This window comes from Rattus rattus, chromosome 8 (genome assembly GCF_011064425.1).
Source record: "Rattus rattus isolate New Zealand chromosome 8, Rrattus_CSIRO_v1, whole genome shotgun sequence".
In the NCBI taxonomy this organism is placed as follows: Eukaryota; Metazoa; Chordata; class Mammalia; order Rodentia; family Muridae; genus Rattus; species Rattus rattus.
The window spans coordinates 49,644,177-49,663,713 of record NC_046161.1 but is presented as its reverse complement, the minus strand read 5'-3'; the positions used below and the strand labels follow the sequence as shown (position 1 = coordinate 49,663,713).

Here is a 19,537-nt window from a genome sequence, read left to right as displayed (position 1 = left end):
TAAACTCACCTAATCTTTCTTACTCTGACCAACCTGTCACCTCTGTGATATTTATAGGAAAATTAAAACTGTCTGAAATTTCAGGGAAACAAAGATAACCTGCATTCAGGTTAATTTCTATCTGGGAATGTAACCAAAGTCTGCCTTTGATAATAGAATCAGGAGTAGTTATTACCACATTTCTGAGAGTTTGGACATAGGATCAGCTCTGTCTGGGTATTGGCACCAGCTTAGAGCCCTATCTTATCCAATTAGCTCTTCCCCGGTGGTCTCTTAACACAACAAACCCCTTCTGGTCCTGGCGCTTTATCTGTAGTACACAGTCTAACAAACTTGTTAGCATTTTGTGTATGTCACCTGTGCTCATTTTGAATTTAAATGACCATCACATAAGTAAGCATATGGCTGTTGTGTAGTTTGTAGTCTTTAGCTTTTGCTTATACAACTTCAGTCATATTGAAGTCTGTGGCACTTGAAAGAAAGTTAGAGGTTATCCATCACCTCCTTTCCATAGAGCCAGACTGACTTGAATTAGTACTCCAGATTTCTGCCTTAGTATTTCCATTTCTACACTTGACTTAATATTATTCACATGTTAACATGTGTATTTATTTTAATTTTCTCATTTATATATATAGACAGCAGGATTCTTGTCCTTCATGTATCACCATGATGTTATCCAATGGCACTCACTGAGAGCTTCTGCTGTATGTCAGGTGATAAATTAGGTACTAAGAACACTGACCTTGAGGAGCCCAAAGTCTAATGTGGAGTCAGACATACAAACTAATAGCTACAGGAAAGGAGACTGTACACAGAAGAAAGGAAAACACACCAAGAGAAGGTTAAGAAACTCTTCAGTAAACTAAAGTCTTGGGGTTTTATTAAGACAGGGTCTCACTTTGTTGTCCCTGTGGTCTGAAACTCCTTATGTAAAACAGGCTGACCATGAACTCATAGGTATTGGTCTGCCTTGGCCTCCTCAGTACTGAGATTAAAGAAGGGCACCACTCACCCTGCCAGTAGGCTGAACTTTAAAGTATGCTGGACGAGCAGGAGAGAGATGTAGGAAGTGTATAAAGAAGCAGGCATCTGGGTTCTTTCCAGCTTCTGGCTATTATAAATAAGGCTGCGATGAACATAGTGGAGCACGTGTCTTTTTTATATGTTGGGGCATCTTTTGGGTATAACAGAGGAATGGATACAGAAAATGTGGTACATCTACACAATGGAATATTACTCAGCTATCAAAAACAATGACTTTGTGAAATTCATAGGCAAATGGTTGGAACTGGAAACTATCATCCTGAGTGAGCTAACCCAATCACAGAAAGACATACATGGTATGTACTCATTGATAAGTGGCTATTAGCCCAAATGCTTGAATTACCCTAGATGCCTAGAACAAATGAAACTCAAGACGGATGATCAAAATGTGAATGCAGATCGCTCCCCTGAGAGACACAGCCAGAATACAGCAAATACAGAGGTATGCCAGCAGGAAAGCACTGAACTGAGAACAGGACCCCTGTTGAAGGAATCAGAGAAAGAACTGGAAGAGCTTGAAGGAGCTCGAGACCCCATATGTACAGCAATGCCAACCAACCAGAGCTTCCAGGGACTAAGCCACTACCCAAAGACTATACATGTACTGACCCTGGACTCTGACCTCACCGTGGAGGGTTGCAATGAATATCCTAGTAAGAGCACCAGTGGAAGGGGAAGCCCTGGGTCCTGCTAAGACTGAACCCCTAGTGAACTAGACTGTTGGGGAGGGGCAGCAATGGGGGAGGGTTGGGAGGGAACACCCATAAGGAAGGGGAGGGGGAGGGGGATGTTGCCCGGAAACCGGAAAGGGAATAACACTCGAAATGTATATAAGAAATACTCAAGTTAATAATAATAAAAAAAAAAAAAAAAAAAGCAGGCAGCATGCACCTGTAGACCATCTCACAGTTCTGCTCTGCCCGAAAGCAAGGGGACTAACTGACCGTCACTCAGCTTTCCTGTCCCTCTGTGGAGGGGTCTAAGGTGTGCTCACCAATGTCCAAAGAGTTCCCAGCAATAGCCTATTCACTAACAATTTTTGTTCAACTTTATACCTGCCCTACTTTCTCACACCCAAAAGAAAAAATTACATTTACACCTATATCTTTGTTTAAAGTCCTGCTTTGGGGGTAGCCCAAGCCAAAAATACATGAATATTTCAAACCATCTAGTGTTTTAAGTTCAGTTTGATGTTTTTGTGACCATGGAGAAAAAGGGACCATTAATTGAGCTCCTTAACTGTTGTAAGGCTCAAAAGAAAACAGAGGCCTACTGCCACAGAATTGTTTGGGCAGGATCAGATTTCTGTTCCAGAATGAGCACTCCTGAGGAGTGTAGAGAGGTCTGCCAAAGGATTAGCAAAGCCTTTCTCATGGTCCACGTGCAAAATACCGAGTGCCTCTACATCCACTGAAAGTAGAGAGGAGCAAAGACAGTTAGATGAGGTAGAATAAGTCAGATAGCAAGGGGCTTATTGATATGGGAGAGGAGAAGAATCTAGATGAACCTTCAGGCTTCTGACTTGTCATTTTTGATTAGTAAATGATATAGTCTCCAAATTAGAGAAGATTAAGTAGTTGGTAGTGATTTATTCTTGATGGTTTCTAAGAATTCTTAATTCCCCCAATATAATTTCTTTGTTCAATTTCAATGGCAAATTTCTAATAGCAGGGCTTCCTGCAAAAGCAGATTATTTTGGACATAAAAATAGGTCCAGGTGGTTTTGTGATTCGATTTACCTGGGAAATTCTAGTAGAGTTTGTGTAATCTGCTACTCTCAAAATGGGGGAAAAAATGATCCCTACTTACTCTTGTCATTTTTCAGTCTCCCAGCATTCCCTGAGCACTAAGGACCAGGGCAAGGAGCACTCTACCAGTCAGAGTCATTCACATCTCATGGTTACAGGCCATCTGTGCTGTCCCCCATCTTCACAGGAAGTCTGTTTCTAAACTATGAACTATAGAGACTGGTCAAGCATTTTGTTACATAAATTAGAATTTCTGTGCAAGCTCACAACCCATTCTAAGAAGTAGGACCTGTGATTTTGCTTTATTGTAAGAATTCACAGAAAGCCTGTTTTGGCTACCAGAAATTAGCTAAAACCAGAAAGTCAAGGAGCCCTTTTGTTGGTAACCAGAATAAAAGACAAAAAAAGAGCCACAGTGGCCTCTAAAAATTGCCTCTTGAACTGGCAGAGCCTGAGGTAATTAAGCAAAACTAATTGCTAGGAGGTCTCTGAGTAAACACTTTGCAGCCAAGCCTGAGCAGGTCCACTTGTGGACTTCTCTCTTATTGTGCCCTTAATCTTCTCATTTTTACCTAGGTGTTCTGAAAGACAATTAGAGTGTCAGAATTTGTGCTGCTAATCTATGCTTCAGTTGGGGGAAGAAAGCATGGGCCCAAGATTTCTACACCAGGCTTGGTTTTGAACAATGAACTTGTCTTTATTTAAGTAAAAAGTGAAAATGTGATAAAAGAGTTGGTTTTAGTTTAGGATTATCACAGAATTTTAAAATGAAAATTGGACACAAACAATAATTCTTACTCACTTAAACAAATCTGATGTATTTATAGTAGGATTTTTCAGAAATGTTTTGTTTTGGCTTTTGTTACTATTGGTTTTCTAGCCCTAGTCTTACAGGAAGTTTAAAAAAAAAAAAAGGCTAGTTTCAGGTCTTGGGCAGCATCCTAATCCATCATCAGCTGAGCTCAGCCTATTGTAAGATGCGGGCTCCTCAGGAGCACTAAGAGGATCAGAAGTAATGATTGTTTATAAGCACAGTCAACACAGGCTTTTCAGTTACTCCACAGTGACTTACTGTATTCATAACTGTGCTTGCAGTTACGCATAGAGCAACAGAGGACCAAGGAGCAGTGGACCAACACTAAGATAAGCAAACAAATATATATATTAATATTATAATCCTTGTAAACCTGTCAACTCTGAGAGGAAAGAGCTTGTAAGAAGTGGTTGATAATAATTGGCTAAAGAAGTCATTATATAAAAAGGATTTTTGTTTGTGTATATATGTTTTCCATTTCCATATTCAAAGTATTCTAACAAAATTTGTTGTAGACAAATGACATTTGGAAGCCAATGTCATAAAAATATCAGAATGATTTACAACTTAGCCCACTAATCATGTGGGTATAAATGAGTGCATCTCAAGTGTTTAAGGATGCTTCCAAACCATTTGTTCAAACAAAGGTAAACTTTTAATTCTGCCTCCCTACCCATCCGTTCAATCATTGAACAAATGTTTATGCAGCACTTGTTCTATGCCAGGTCCTGTGCCAGACTTGGGAAAAGGCAGAAATGATTCAAGACTCATGTTATGTCCTCAAGGACCTGTAAGTTAGGAGGAAAAAGGAGGTGCATATACAGATATCCATGATAAAGACAATGGGAACGGAGTTAGAACGCAATTCATGCAAGTGCTTGGTAAGCTGCCAGGCACTTGGAAATGCTTCATAAATGGTGGCCACTATCATCATTGGTATCAGTTGAGGGCAAAAAAGGGAGCGGTTGTTCACAGCTTATAAGGATTAGATAATTTCTAGAGTAGCTTAAAAAAATGGAAATGATAATACATATAGTTGAGAAAAAGATAGACTAAAAATATAACAAAAACAAGATATAAAAGTAGAAAAACATAAATAACATGTAGTACTCTAGCTGAACTCTTCCAGATGATGACAAGATTAAAGTGTAAAAATGCAAATTATTTTCTGGTATCTTGTGGTGGCAATAGTATCATTAATACCTTTGAGCAGAAGCATGGCCTGCTAAAAATCATATTTTGAAGCATATACAAGTACTGTATGAATGATACATTAGAGAGAAGGAAGAAATAGGTGTCGCTATCAATAGCATCTAAAGCAAAAGACAGAAAGGCAAAGAAGAGTGTGTGGTTTTTCGGGCCCCCAGGCATCCAGCTCCAGATCTGTCCTCACTGATCATTTCTCTGCAGGTGACCTGCCACCATACTCTGTTGATTTAAGAGAACCTTACAATCACCCAGTCTTACAATAAGGTTTTAATCTTTTCAACGACCTTGCCATTTTCTATTTGAATACATCCAACAGCATAGGGCTTATTGCTTACTACAGAGCCATTTCTGCCACTGATGGGTTTCTGAGGCTTACAGAATGTCCCCTCACACCAGCCCTGTGCTAGTCCTGCTTGTACCTCAGTAACAGCCATATTGTTCAGGCCCTGCCTTTTCTCCCTAGATGCCTATGGTCTCACATTTCCTTTTGCTTTTCCTCTCCCATTCTAGTTACCAAGGTGGTGTAACAAATTACACAAAGTTGAGTAGCTTAAGACACTCTAGTCTCGAAGCTCTGGAATTCTGTCAAGATATAGACGAGGATGAGTTATCTTTGTTGTATAGTTACAGGCCCATGTGTCTGTCAGAGGCGGCTTCTCTGGGGTAATGAAATTGTATCTTCCAAGGAGCCAACCATGAAAAGATCCAAGGGAAGAATATTCTAGTTGAAAAACATGGCAAGGTCCTGCCTGAGTTGCTGTGTTCCAGAAACAAAACCAATAGGTGTTGAATTTGATGAACAAGAAAGTGATAGGAAATAAAGTATGTGTCAGGGGAGGAGGGAAGACAAACATTAGAAATTTGAATTTTATTCTAAGCTCGATGAGAAAACAATTGGATGGGAAAACAATTGGATGTTTTTAAACAGAAAAATGACTTTAAAGGTCAAGAAAAAAAGCATTTGTATACTCCATGAAGAATGGATTCAAAAAAGTAAGAATGGGCCAGAAAGCTGTGATAAAGGGCTGTAGTCATCATAGAGCCCTCATAGGACAGCACCCATCCCCCCGGCTACTCATCCTTTACTAAGCAAGGCAGCAGAGCCTCTGAGACCCAACTAGAAATCAGAAAGGTAAAACAAAAACCTGTGCATCAGCACAGGACCCTTTGCTGTTTTCAGTGTGAAAATTTGAAACCAGGGAGTGTCTTAAATGAGAAGGATTATTGCACAACATCCAAGATCTGGGGCTGATCCCAGTCAGTCGTCCTGAACTGCCTTCTCTCCCTGCAGGAATCTCCTTCCCCTTCCAGTCACTTCATTCCCCCAGGGCTGTGCTGGCCTCTTGTTCTTTTCTCTTCCACTTCCTGGGCTTAGCTAAAGTCCAGCCACCATATGAAGAAGCTCAAATTCCCTATGCAGGGACTCTTCACCAGAAAGCCCTCAGCTGGCACCTGGCATCTGGCGTTAAACACAGATGCCTGTATTCAAAAGACGTGAAGATGCTGGGCTGTGGGCCTTGGAGGGTCTGAGTGTGCTCTGGAAGCTGGTAAGAAAATATTCCTTCTGCCCTGCAGCCTTCTGAGGGAACACAAGTTTTGTGACAATTTGACTTTAGCACAATGATATCTATTATTTCGGTGTCTTACCTTCAGGACTATAACATACCACATTCATATTTTTGGAGCCACTAGATTGTGACAGTTTGTTCCAGCAGTAATGGAGAGCTGATAGACCCACCATTGTTGGACTACACATTTTCCATTCTAGGGGCCAAGTCTCCCTTGCCTTTAGTTTTTGGCATTCATTGTATTGGAGCACAGGCACTTTGACTTTTGAGCATAGTACCTAAGAGAGTATCATTCCTTTTGTGCTCACACAAAGACTGGGATATGATGTCACTAGACGATGTTTATGAAGTAGCATACTACAAATATCTCCTTATGATGGCACAAAACTGTATTATGTTAGATTAAGATTGGCTTTCTTGGAATATTCCAAGATTTAAGAGCCAAAACCTGGAATTCTGCTGAGAAATAACCCATTTCTTTTTGTGCAGTGAAGTTCTCGTCCATCACTGGGACATGCACAAATTTAATCCACTCCACTCCGACACTCTGTAGACTATTAAGTGTGTTTTTATGGTTTGGGGCTGAAATGTAAGTTTCACAGATGCCTCAGAGATTCTATAAGTAAAAGTTGAATGAAACAAAATCCTGGAAGCTGTGAGAATAGTCTGGGTGGTCACCAGCCCTCTAGCATGCTGGGAGACAGGAGGATGATCATAGACAAACTAGGAACAAGTGAGAGAGAAGAGGCTATAGAGTTTAGAATTGCACACACGTGCTGTTTTAGGCTGGCTGAGACTAGCTGTATAATGGACTGCCCACGATTCATGCCCATGCAAGCTGCTGCTTTTTGCCTAACTATATGCTCCTATAAAGCAGATTTGGATTTTAGATATCACATGGCAATAACGGTAGCCCACTTAGACCTGTCCGCATTTAAATCTACTGTTAGTGAATTCATATAAGTACTTCCCTAAAACCTCTAGTCCTGTATCTAAATTAAAAAACTTAAAATCTAGTAAAAATTGAAAAGGTTTTACATTTTAAAGTGTGGTATACAGAGCTTCACATCTGATTTTTAATATCTTTCATGTATTTTTAAAGTATTTTTATTAATTTTTGAGAATCGTTTGCAATGTATTTTGATTGTTTTCTTTCCTCCTCTCGATTCCTCCCACAGCCATTCCTATTTTTTTTCTGCCCCTCCCAACACACAACTTGTGTCCTTTTTTTTTTTTTTCTTTTTTTCGGAGCTGGGGACCGAACCCAGGGCCTTGTGCTTGTTAGGCAAGTGCTCTACCGCTAAGCTAAATCCCCAACCCTTTTTTTTTTCTTAATAACAATTATTCTTTAAGGAAAACTTTAGTGCATGCCTGATATGATTAAAACTTTATACTATAAACATTTGGGTTAAAGAGACTAGATAACTTACAGTTAAGACCCAGCAGGAGCCATGATCCTGCTGATGGACAAATTATCTGTATTTTAAGCTGAATCAGAAGTAAACATTGAACCAGTGAGGTGGCTAAGCAGGTAGAGGCACTTGCCTGCGTTTGATCTCTGAAATTCTCACATGTTGTCTGATCTGCTCATATGTGTTATAGTGCATATACACATACACATGTACACACACACATATATTGATTGATTGGTTGATTGGTTGGTTGATTGATTGATTAATTGAAGAAAACATTAAATATTTCCCAATGTCCCTTCAGGTTTGCATTAGTCATGAAAGCCAAGAGCTATACATGACCTCACAGCCTTTTTATAGTCCATGAGCTCACTTTTAAGGGAAATATACTTTTCCTTAAAGCAATATTATATGTGTTTTTGAACCATTTCCACACCTTAGTCCCTGAATGCTTGGTTGATTTTCCTCAGCCAACACTTTTATTTCCTTAGGAGATATTCACTAAAGACTGAAGCTGTGTCATTAGCTGTTAGATCAGCCCTTTCCCCCATAATGGGAAGGGAGAAACACTGCGCTGATGGCCTTTTCTTTGATGTTTTGTTTGGGTTTTATTTTGTTTTGTTTGTTTAACTGGTTGGTTTTTTGCATTTATTCTTCAGAAGAAAAAACAGTGAATTCATGATACTTTATAATTGCTAAGAAAGGTTATGGTAGTGTTTTCTACCAATAAAGCTATAATCCCAAATGTCTGATTTACAGTATGCTAATAGTCTGTTGAAAATAGCAGGCACAGTAAGGAAAAATCAGCATTCAGATTCATAAATAGTAAAACTCTTGTCTCCAGAGTCATGCATCCTTGGAGATCTGAAAGTAGATTAGGAATTAGTTTTAGGGAGAACTGCCTTCTGCCTTCTGACTTCTATTTGAACAGGCAGCCAATTATGTCCAAACCTGGGTCTCTTTTTGGAACCTTCATAATAACTGTAGACAAATTACTATCTTTTCATGTCTGTAGTAGGGTCTTACCCTAATTCTTTTGAGTTTGATGACACTAAAGGCCAACTGATATTCACTAACAAGTTTTATAAAAAGTGCTCTAAATGTGCCTATAATCAAGTAAATTTGAATCTTTATGAAAGAGCATACTACAAATATCTCCTTATGATGGCACAAAACTGTATTATGTTTAACAATAGTTAGTGATTTGCAAATTCTGACTAAAGAAAAGGCAGAGAGAAAATATGAAATCACGTCCTGTTCTGTGTGGATGCTTTGGTCTTTGGGCAGAGCATTATGTATTAAGACCTGCATCATGCCCCTGCCTCTGCTACTTAAGAAACTCATGTGACCTGCTTTAAGTTGTAGTTCTTCCATTGTGCGTGAGAGTTGTACCTTGCCTACTGACTATAAGAAGACTTCACATGAGGTACTATATTCCATGAGAAGAGTATAAGGAATACAGGAATGTATCATGCTTTGTGGATGTGTTCTGAGCAATATCTGAAACAATATATCTGAGGCATAAATGCTGATAGGGTTATCAGTCGAACTCTACTTCAATGCAACTGCTAAGTTAAAACCAATAAAATAATCCCTTTAGACAAGAAATTCACTAGCCAGCCCTCCCAGTTCTGACTTAATTAGTGATAACTTCTGACTGTTTTGAGGCAAGATAATGAGATAACCATAGATGGTCAGTGCCTCTCTCCCTTCTACATTCCAGCTTGAAGGGATGACAACTGATGAAGGAAAGCCTGTCAGTGTTAGGAGCTTGGGAAGGGTGTCGCTGCACCGTAGTAGGGTAACTGGGCACTTCTGCTGAGAGCTGTACAGTGATAGTGTATGAAGCAAAGAGATGGAGCAGAGCCTTACAACTTCCCAAAGAAAAAGCCAAGTCTCATGTAAGAAGGCAGAAAATGATCCACTTGGAACAACACCAAGGAACACTAGGGTTTGTCTCTGCTGTAGCTAGGGCCTCTATCACACCTCCAAAACTTCCATCTTCTCAGAGCCAGGAAAGGGAAAGGGAAAATTCTTTCCAAGCATAGTGACAAAAGTGGCACTCTGCAGCCTGCTAGCTCTGAGTGTGACACAAGCTGAACAACTAAGGAAATAAAATGTACAGTTTAAGTTTAGGCCTAGACACCTTGTGCCAGAGTAAACACGGAAGAGCCCCTTCAAGCACACTAGCAATGAGGGAAGGAGCGCGTTTCCACGGAGAGTAATCTGTTGCTGCTTCTTGGAAGCCAGGGATGCAGTGACGAGTGAGTACTTGGCAGTGGTATCTGCGTTGACTGCGTGTCTTGGTCCTAAATGCTCTGTATGCCTTAGTGCAGGAACGGGGTAGATTCAGTAAAACCTTGCTGGCTCACTGTGACTTTAAGGATTCATTTACCACTGAACTGCCTCTTCTGTTTCATCAATAGACATACCTCAGTGACTGAATCTGACTGTTTGGGGACATGCCCTCCACAATATATTCACTAATACTGTTTTAATCTAGAACAGTACCTATAAAAGCAGTTGAAGCATCTCCCCTCAGTGTACAGATACACTGTAGGTTTCCTCTCTGGAGGAAAACTACAGTGTTTAGATGTCTGAGTCTACAGAGCTCTTAAAGCTCTATGCAGTTTGTCCAGATGTAGGCACTAGAGATAGTGGGGTATCCTGGGCTGCCAAGCGAGGGGAAGGCAGTAGTGGCCTCAGCACCAACTGCCTGGTGCTCAGTTACCTACACAAGCTGATCTCCCCAGGGCAGGTAGGGAGGGCTACATGTTACTGGTAGTCTCGTTACCTTATTACACAACTCAGGGGGTTTGCTTTTAATAGTCTGTGTGGTGCGTTCCATTTAACCTATAGAAATCCTAACATCCTGTAACTAGACTTTTCTCAAAGAGTTGTGTTTTCTTTCTCAGGTCTTCTAGCATATTTGACAGTAATCACCAGGATCCCACAGGGCTGACAGCTGCTCTTCAAGCTACAGACTTGGCTGGAGTTCTACACATGCTCTACTGTATCCTCTTCCACGGCACCATCTCAGACGCCAGCACTAGTCCCAAGGAGAGTTACACCCAGAACACCATCCAAGTAGCCATTCAGAGTTTACGTTTCTTCAACAGCTTTGCAGTTCTTGACTTGTCTGCTTTTCAGGTACTAAAACCTTGGTTCACGTTGGTTTTAAAACCAAGAAAAAGTTAGTACATGTGTGTACACGTGTGTGTGTGTGTGTGTGTGTGTTTCCTTGCATGTGCATGTGGAGGCCGGGCATTCTCTATTGCTGTCTATCTCCCCTGCCCCCTGCCCATTCAGGGTCTCCCTGTGTGTTCTTGCTGAGACTCCTACAAAGACCAGTTGGCCTCATGCTTGCACAGCCCTACCTGCCTCCGCCTCTGGAGTTCTGGTTTAACGGTGTGAGCCACAATGCCTGGCTACTGAACATGGAGCTCAGCTTTTATGGTACACTTGCTTCAGGCAAGCCCCAGGACCTGCATGCACTCTCAGCACCAGGGATAAGGCACTCAGGGGCATGCCAGGTTTCTAATGCAGGTGCTGGAAAGCTAAGATCAGCTCCTCTTTCCTGCACACCAATTACTTATTCACTGAGATATCTTCCCCAGCCCCCCAAAATTCACTTTTTTAAAAACTTTTTTGAAGATTTATTTCCATTTGTATGTTTTTCCCTTTATATGTGTTTATGCACCACATGTATGCTTGGTGCTAGCAGAAGCAAGAAGAGAGTGTCAGATCCCCTCTGGAATTGGAGTTCAAGATAGTGGTTAGCCACCATATGGATGCAAGGAATTAAACCTGGGTCCTCTAGAAGAACAACAAGTGTTTCCAACTGCTGTGCCAACTCTCTAGTTTCCAAAAAATTAGTCTTTCAATGTGTATATAATGGGAAGTTCTTCTCTGGAATTTGAGATCCTAGATTATAATAAGTAGAATTATAAAGTGTATATACCATTTGTTAAGCTGTTCTGTAGAGTTATGTGATATCTGTTCACATTAAATGTTAAACGTGCTATCTCATTTATTCTCATAGCTTTTATGAAAAATATTATTGTACCCATTTTACAGATGGAGAAGCTGACAAATAAATAATTTGTATAAGGTCCTATTTAGCTGAAACAAAACTAGCTACCCATGACTCTCCAGTCCTTAAATTTAACCTATGCCACACTACCACTTAGAAGTCTTCTAACTTAATTTTTTTAGATAAAGATATTATCATCCCATCAATGTTTAAATATTAACAAAATTAATGGTTTCTTATAGAAATAGAACCAAAATTGCTTAATTATTTTGATTGATATAACTCTTAAGGATGATTTAACTGATTTGTGTCAAAAGTAAAGTGCATTTATATATAACTGTACAAACCATTATAATTTAAGTTTTTATAGCTAAAGAAAGAAAATGACTTTTTGCTTTAATACCATACTGTCAGCTTAAAAACAGACTTTTTCAAGTAGGAAATTTAATTTTCAAAAACACTGAACCTGTTATAGAGCAAGCCCCAAGAAATAGACTTTCCCTGTCCGTTTATTAACTGTCGAGTGATTTCATTAAAAAGGGAACAAACTTGGCAGATGATGAACCCATAATTTAGATGAATTACTTACTAAGAGGAAAGGGGGCTTTGGAGCTTATTGTGCGAAGATAGTGGTCTCTACTATCCTCAGAGGAAACACTTCTGTTGTGAAACTGATGGCATACGCTCAGTTAATTAATGGCTTCCTAGGATTCTGTCCAGAAAGGAAGTTAGTGAGTTTTATCATTGGAGCTTGTAATTTTCAACTTTGTAGAGTGACTTTATTCATCATAAGGACAGAAGCCCCTTCTTTAGGATTAATGTGTTTCTGTTTCCAAAGCAGTTGCCATTCTCTGCAGTTTGCCTAGTTGGAGTAGTTTACAGGCATACCTAATGTCTGCTCCAGAAAATGTCAATGAGTGTTACTTCTGGTTACATATGACATTTATCAGAGGACCTCAGAATATAGAGTTCAGTAATCTTCCCATCAAATAAAATGACTTCCTTGTTACCATGGATTATGAAAAAGTACATACTTAAGTGAAAAAGAACTTACCTAAACCAGTTATTTCTATGCATTTAGAAGCAAATACTTAATAGAGTAAGTAATTGCAGTGTGATCAGTATTATTGTGATCTCAGACTCTATGAGTTCTGAAATCCTGTAAGGCTCTTCATATCTCATGAGGATGGCTTGGCTCTATGACATGATGACAAGACTTCAGCCAAGAGACCCACGAGGCTAAAGGAAAAGGGAGGATATGTGTGCCTTGTAGAAATAAGAACTGAAATTATCCAGAGGTTCTTTCATTCATGGTTGATGCCTGGGATACCTCTAAGACTATGTTTGTGTAGGAACATTGGCCAGAGTACCTATATACAACCTATTTGTATAATTCAGGCTTCTCAAATGATTATGATATCAGAGTCCTGAGGGGGAAGGTCCTAGAAGGAAGCTTCTGTAAAGCAAGTGTTCTAAAAGAACCAGACAGCAGCTACATGGTTTTTTATGATCTAGTTTCAGAAGTCATATACCTATACATACCCGAGGCAAAAGGTACCTGACTACAAAAAATTGAGGACAGCCTGTATCACACTGTTAGGTCTGGTCTTAAGAATAATGTTACGAGGGCTCAGGAGTTAAAAGTGCTGGCTGCTCCTGCAGAGGACTCAAGCTTATTAGTTCTCGGCACCCCCATGAAGTTGACAGCCACATGGCAAGTTCAGTTCCAGAGATCACATGGCCTCTTCTGACCTCTGTAGGCACCAGACATGCATTTGGTACACATACATACATGCATTGCAAGTACTCGTGTATACACATAAATTAATATCTTTTAGAAATAATAATTTTTAAAGTCCAATATGGTTGGAAAGAAGGGAGGGAGGGGAAAGGAAGGAAGAGGAGGAAGCAAGATGATAGGAGTTCAAGACCTCAGCTACATAATGAGCTAGGGGCTAGCCAAGTGAGACCCTGTCTCAAAAAACAACAGCAACAACAGCAAAATACACACACACAGACACACACACACAGGTACATACTAGTTGAATCACTCATAAGACTCATAAGATTGAAAGACATAGGTAAGACAATTGTCAAATATTTGAGGGCTTATTAAACACCACTGTTTAATAAGCTCTTTGACACATCTGTCACACAGACACCACTGATGATCAAATATGCAATATTCAAATGAATATGCAGGTATATAGCAGTGAGTGAGTTTGGGAAGAAAATACTATTTTCATGATAGATATGATCAGAAAAGCTCATGTTCTAGATCATAGAAATGACCCCATGTCAAAGGTAAGATTTCATGAGGGATGGGGAAAGAGATTTCCAGTGGAGTAAAAGAAAATGTACATCTCAGCATGGTCCTGACTTGAGAAAATGTGGAGGTGACCATAGAAGGCTGAAGGAACTAAAGACAAAACCAAGCCGAGGCAGGTGGCCTAAACTATTAAAGCATGAGACAAGATGACATGAGGAGCATGTTGGTTCCCCTCACATCTCCACATATCACAGGAATTCTGCGTGCCACAGACTCATGCTCATCAGATCCCTGAGCTTGGAGTTGGACTGACCCCAGTAAACAGTCCCACCACCATAAAGTGTGTGGCCTTGGGAAAGCCATCTGAGCATTTGATCCAGTACCCTCATCTAAAGCAAATGAGAAACATCTACCTCACAAAACAGAAGATCTAATAAAATTACAGAGGCGTTGTGCTGGTCAGCATTACTAGGCCCCGTCTCTGAGTCTGGGCCCACCCTTGGCAACCCACTTGCTGGGCCTTTCTGTGGATGCTATTAATGAGTTTCTTTCTGTATGGCTTGTGAAGTTGTGTTTGCTGAGTGTCCTGGGAGATGTTGAATCAGAAAGTGCCGAGTGCAGCATTCATATTTCTCTACTTTTCTTCAGAGCCACACATCTGTGTGCTTGCTTTGTGTGAAAATTTATCATGTGATAACAACAAAAGGGTTATCTGTTAGAATGTTTTCATCATGTACCAATAAGGCTTTAAAATATCTCCCCTCATCAAAGAATGTGAATTCACTCTGAAGTCACACTGGCACAAGTGGCCTGGAGGTCAATGATACTGTATATTGCATTTGCCATGACAGTTTTTAACAATTGAAGGTGGTCTCAAGAAACAAATCAATGTACTGACTTGGCAATTAATTCTGGCTAGAAAGGAAATATAGTTTCCTTGAAAAATTGGTTTGATTTTTATATTCAAACATACATGCCCCTTGACCTGCTCTTATCAGGAAAGGTTAAACAGAGGGCACTAGGTCACAGCATGCTGGACGAGACTAATTAAATAAGGGCTGAACTGAGAAGGTGTCAAGACTTGATTTAAAGGAGCAAAGCCCTCCTGAAGTGTCTGGGGCTTGAAAAATACTTGGGTTGGGGGTTGTCTTGGGGCAATAGAACTGTGATGGGGACACTCTGAAAGTCAGCAGTCACAGCACTAGAGCAGTGCCCACCTGCAGGGCTGCTCCACTCATCTCGACAGTGAAGTAACTGAAATTTCCAAGCCACAGTCGTCTGACCTGTCTCAAACTCAACAAGACCTCAAATAAAGAGATGAGTTTAAAGCAGTGTGTTTCCCACAGGCCGGCAGCAGTGCTTCATTCCAGTGTGGGCTGCAAGTGTATTCTGTGGGCTTCGCCTCTCCCCTTTGCCCTCCTGTCGCTCTGTCTGCTTGACATGTTTATTAAATAGAAGCTTCAGGCTGCACAGGCAGACTCACATTCTCCTCCCAAGTCGCCCACCACGGACGGCCCACAGCCTATCTGGAGAAAAGATCCCACAAGCCTTAGAGCTAAAGGGCTCCCTAGTTCGGGGAAAGATTTTTTTGTTTTGGTTTGGTTTTTCGAATTCTATTGGTAGCCTTTGTTTTAGAGCACTATTTATTTGAATAACAATTAATTCTTATTTAGATTTTTCCATTTGAACATAAGTAAATAATTAAAAGTGGGTATTTGGTGGTAGGGATGAAAAAAAAGTGGGTATTTATCTCTATGTATCAAGGTGGGGAACACGGCTCAGTGGTGGAGAATCTTTGTGTTATGTACAAGGCCCTGGGTACAATCCCCAGAGCCTACAAACCACTTAAGTGTCTTTGCTTTGTATAAGAATGTAGTTTATCCTTTGGGAAAAAAGTCTTAGAAATTAGCTTACACAGTATATGCACAGATGAAATTTAATATTTATGCTCCTACATATTTCCTACAATAAGAATGCTTATCTAATGAGAAAATATAAGTTATTAAGTATGGAAGAGACAATTGCTTTTGGTAGAGTGTGTTTTGAATATATGTGTTGTGGGCATTCGTTCTGCTCTATTTACTACCCTTTAGGTAAGATATTACATTTATTTTGATCATTTATTAGATTAAGAACCCCTGAACTAATTGCTGCCCACAGTATAATAGTCAGGTTCATGATGTTTTGGTTTTTTTTTGTTTTTTTTTTTTTTTTTTTTTTTTTTTTTTTTTTTTTGGAGCTGGGGACCGAACCCAGGGCCTTTCGCTCGCTGGGCAAGGGCTCTTCCGCTGGGCTAAATCCCCAACCCCCATGATGTTTTTGTAGATTTTTTTTGGAGCTAAGGACTGAACTCAGGGCCTTGCGCTTTACCACTTTAGGCAAGCGCTATACCACTGAGCTAAATCCCCAACCCTGGGTTATATGTTTCTTATTTGTTTTTGTTTTTAAAAGAAAGAAAGCCTGGGGACATGGGTACGAAGATTCTAAGAGAGTTCGGAATGGTAAAAGGATATAGTATATGAAAAATCCAATAAAAATTAATATAGAAACTTAAAATAAATTAAGCTCCAGGTTCATGTAAATTTCTTTACAAACATTTGACAGCTAGCCTGTTTGAAAGTTTCTCCATTTTTCTGAGAACAGGAACTCTGTTATTAAATGCATGCTACTTGCTAAGTGTTGAAAGAAGGAAGGAAGGACAGAAGGACAGAGTATATCGTCCTTCTAACCTCATAACAGAGAGTGCAGAACCTCAACTTGCTGTCTGATGTACAGCCCCAGCTCTCCCTGGGCTGGGACTTCTAACTGCTCCTTATCTGTCAGTCTATTGTAGGGGCAGAGGGCTTGTCCCTGGCATTCCGGCACATGGCTAGTTCCTTGCTGGGCCACTGCAGCCAAGTGTCCTGTGAAAGCCTCCTCCATGAGGTCATCGTCTGTGTGGGCTACTTCACTGTCAACCACCCAGATAACCAGGTAAGAGCCTCTGGAAGGTACCTCAGATTACTCCCAGCACTGAGGGTGTGAGGTATTGCAGTGAGAAAAGACAGGCTAGCCTGCTGGAACCCATCTGGGCTGTATGAAGGCCTTTAACCAGGCTCCCAGGATATTTGCTGGCTTTATCTCTAAAGGGATATTTGATCTATACCAGATAGTACAAGGACCTCCTCTTAAAGCTATAAAGGTAAGATATTTTAGTAAAATACGTTTAAAGTACACAGAATCGTCCTTCTCTCGTACACAGTCAGCTTCACCTCCTGGACCATATGAATGTCAGTACTCTTTCTCTGATAAGGGAGCATCTGCATGTCTTGGCTCAGATCACGCAGCAGACATGTAAAGCTGGCCTTGGCCTTGCTCTGTCTAGGTGTTCAGAGGCCTCCAGATCATTTGGGGCAGAAGCTAAGAAGGCAAGATTCTGGCTTCTCCTGTTTGAGAGACAGACATAATTCTGTTCATGGCTACTCTATTTGGTTTCTGAGTAGGGTTTCTTCTAGGAATGCATTCTCCTGCTTTATGAAGGTGGAATGTTTGTTATAAATCAGAAAATGATAACCTTATTTCTCTTTTCAATTTATTTTTTAAATAAATCATGGCACAACTAACGCATCAAGCTAATTCTTAACTACCTCATTTATAGAGTTTTATCTAGACAGAAAGTTGGTTGTATAGATTATAGCTGAGCAAAATATCTAAACATTCCACTAACTTTTACTCTAAGCTCACTGGTTTTTATTTTAAGCAAATCTAAAATAAATGTAACTATTGGATTTTTCAGCCTAGGGCATACTAGAAGATAGGAGGAGAGATGAGTGTGCTGTCATGGCCAAGCACAAGGCAAGAAGGTGAACACCAAGAGCTACCAGTACATGTCTGATGAGGAGGGAGGGCTAGAGAGAACAAGACAAGCCTAGAAGACCAGAACACAGACTTGTAGGGTCTTAGAAATATTCAGCCCTTAGTAAACATGGGGGCAAAGTGGGTCTTCAGTGTGTTCTCTATAAGAAGGGAAAGAAATGGACAGTCCATTTAAAAAAATTCTTATGGTTAAAATATAGATGATCTAGGTGCTTAGAAGGAATATATATATATATATAATTTGTTTTTCCTTTTCCCAAACCCTGCGGCCAGGAGGCAGTTGTTTGCTGCCTCACACTATGAAAATACTCAGGAAACTCCTTCCCTTGCAAACAGTCAGGTTTTTGTCCTCTCTAAGGACCAGGCCCATAAATTGATAAAAGTTTTAAAAACTACTCTGGAAACAACTGGCGAGGAGACTCTCCTGTGTGGGTTTATTTTCTTTGTGTGTATCAATCTACTGAATGATTTTTATCTCACCTTCAAGTTTCTTCTCATGGTTGTGACTACAGAGTATTCCCTATTTGTTATGAAAAAGACATGGCAAATATAAAGAGTAAAACGGAATCCCCATTGTTTCTGATCGCAGCATCTGAAATGGTCACTAACAGGTTTCCTTCCAGAGTCTTCTTAATGAATAATTTTATGTAGTTGAACTCATATTGCATGTGTACTCATGTCCTGCTCTCTGTACTTCATTTTATACCAGAATATCATTTTTAATGGCTTTACCATGTGTGGACATTCATAGTTTACCTAACGATTTCCTGTTTTATATGTGATGGTTTATGCTATATATCATGACATTCCGCTACACTTGTAAAGAGCTGACCAGTTTGTGAGCGTGCCGCTTAGCAATTGTACACTTAAGTGTGAGTGTGCAATTCTACAGCAAGAGGTTTCATTCTTACAGGACATTTCATGCTGCTATGCTTTGAAACTTTTTGCATAAATCAACTCCATTATGACAAGTTTATGGAATTCAGACTTTTGTGGGGTTTCTGCGTTTCCTACTGATGCTAGAGCACACAGTTGTCCTCCACTTTAAAGTCCCATACTTTAGTTGGTCTCACCAGAATGAACAGAGACTGGAACAGGGGTACATGTATCTAAAAGGATAAGGAAAAAACAGCCGAAATTGGTAGAGAGAGCATGGGGGTAGGAGTAGAAGAGGGAAGGGTTAGGAGGGGACAAAAGTGGAAGAGGAAGAGGTGGTGGCAATAGCCACTGCCCCATCAGGCTTGAGCTGAAAGAAGAAAAGGATGCAGTAAGCTTTGGAGGTCACTGTTCAGAGATGACGTCACTCAGAGGACAAGACTAGAAGAGTGAAAAATGCCAGACCTTGTGTCTTGGGTACTTTGCCTCCCACAGGCATCTATTGAATCAGAGAAGCCAGTTTAACTCTGGACAGAAGATTCTAAAAAGCAAAGATTTGTAGCAACGCAATTTCTAAGCATCACCTTGTCCTGTGGAGATCTTGGTACTGTTGTACCCAAGTGTTGTCTCTCACCTCGTCAGCACTACAGTGCAGTATGATGTTAATTCCTGCCTCAGATAGGTAGGTAGGAAACGTGTTCTAAGA

At 40.3% G+C, this 19,537-nt stretch overlaps 1 protein-coding gene across 2 annotated transcripts in view; it reads left to right on the top strand.

Moving 5' to 3' along the window:
• Scaper (S-phase cyclin A associated protein in the ER) overlaps nucleotides 1–19,537 on the top strand; it is a 265,244-nt gene that overhangs the window by 220,546 nt on the left and 25,161 nt on the right. For both annotated transcript variants that reach the window (XM_032911332.1, XM_032911331.1), the window contains exons 18-19: nucleotides 10,714–10,948; nucleotides 16,924–17,073. In XM_032911332.1, the coding sequence (XP_032767223.1) occupies nucleotides 10,714–10,948; nucleotides 16,924–17,073 (385 nt within the window). The remainder of the gene's footprint in view (nucleotides 1–10,713; nucleotides 10,949–16,923; nucleotides 17,074–19,537) is intronic.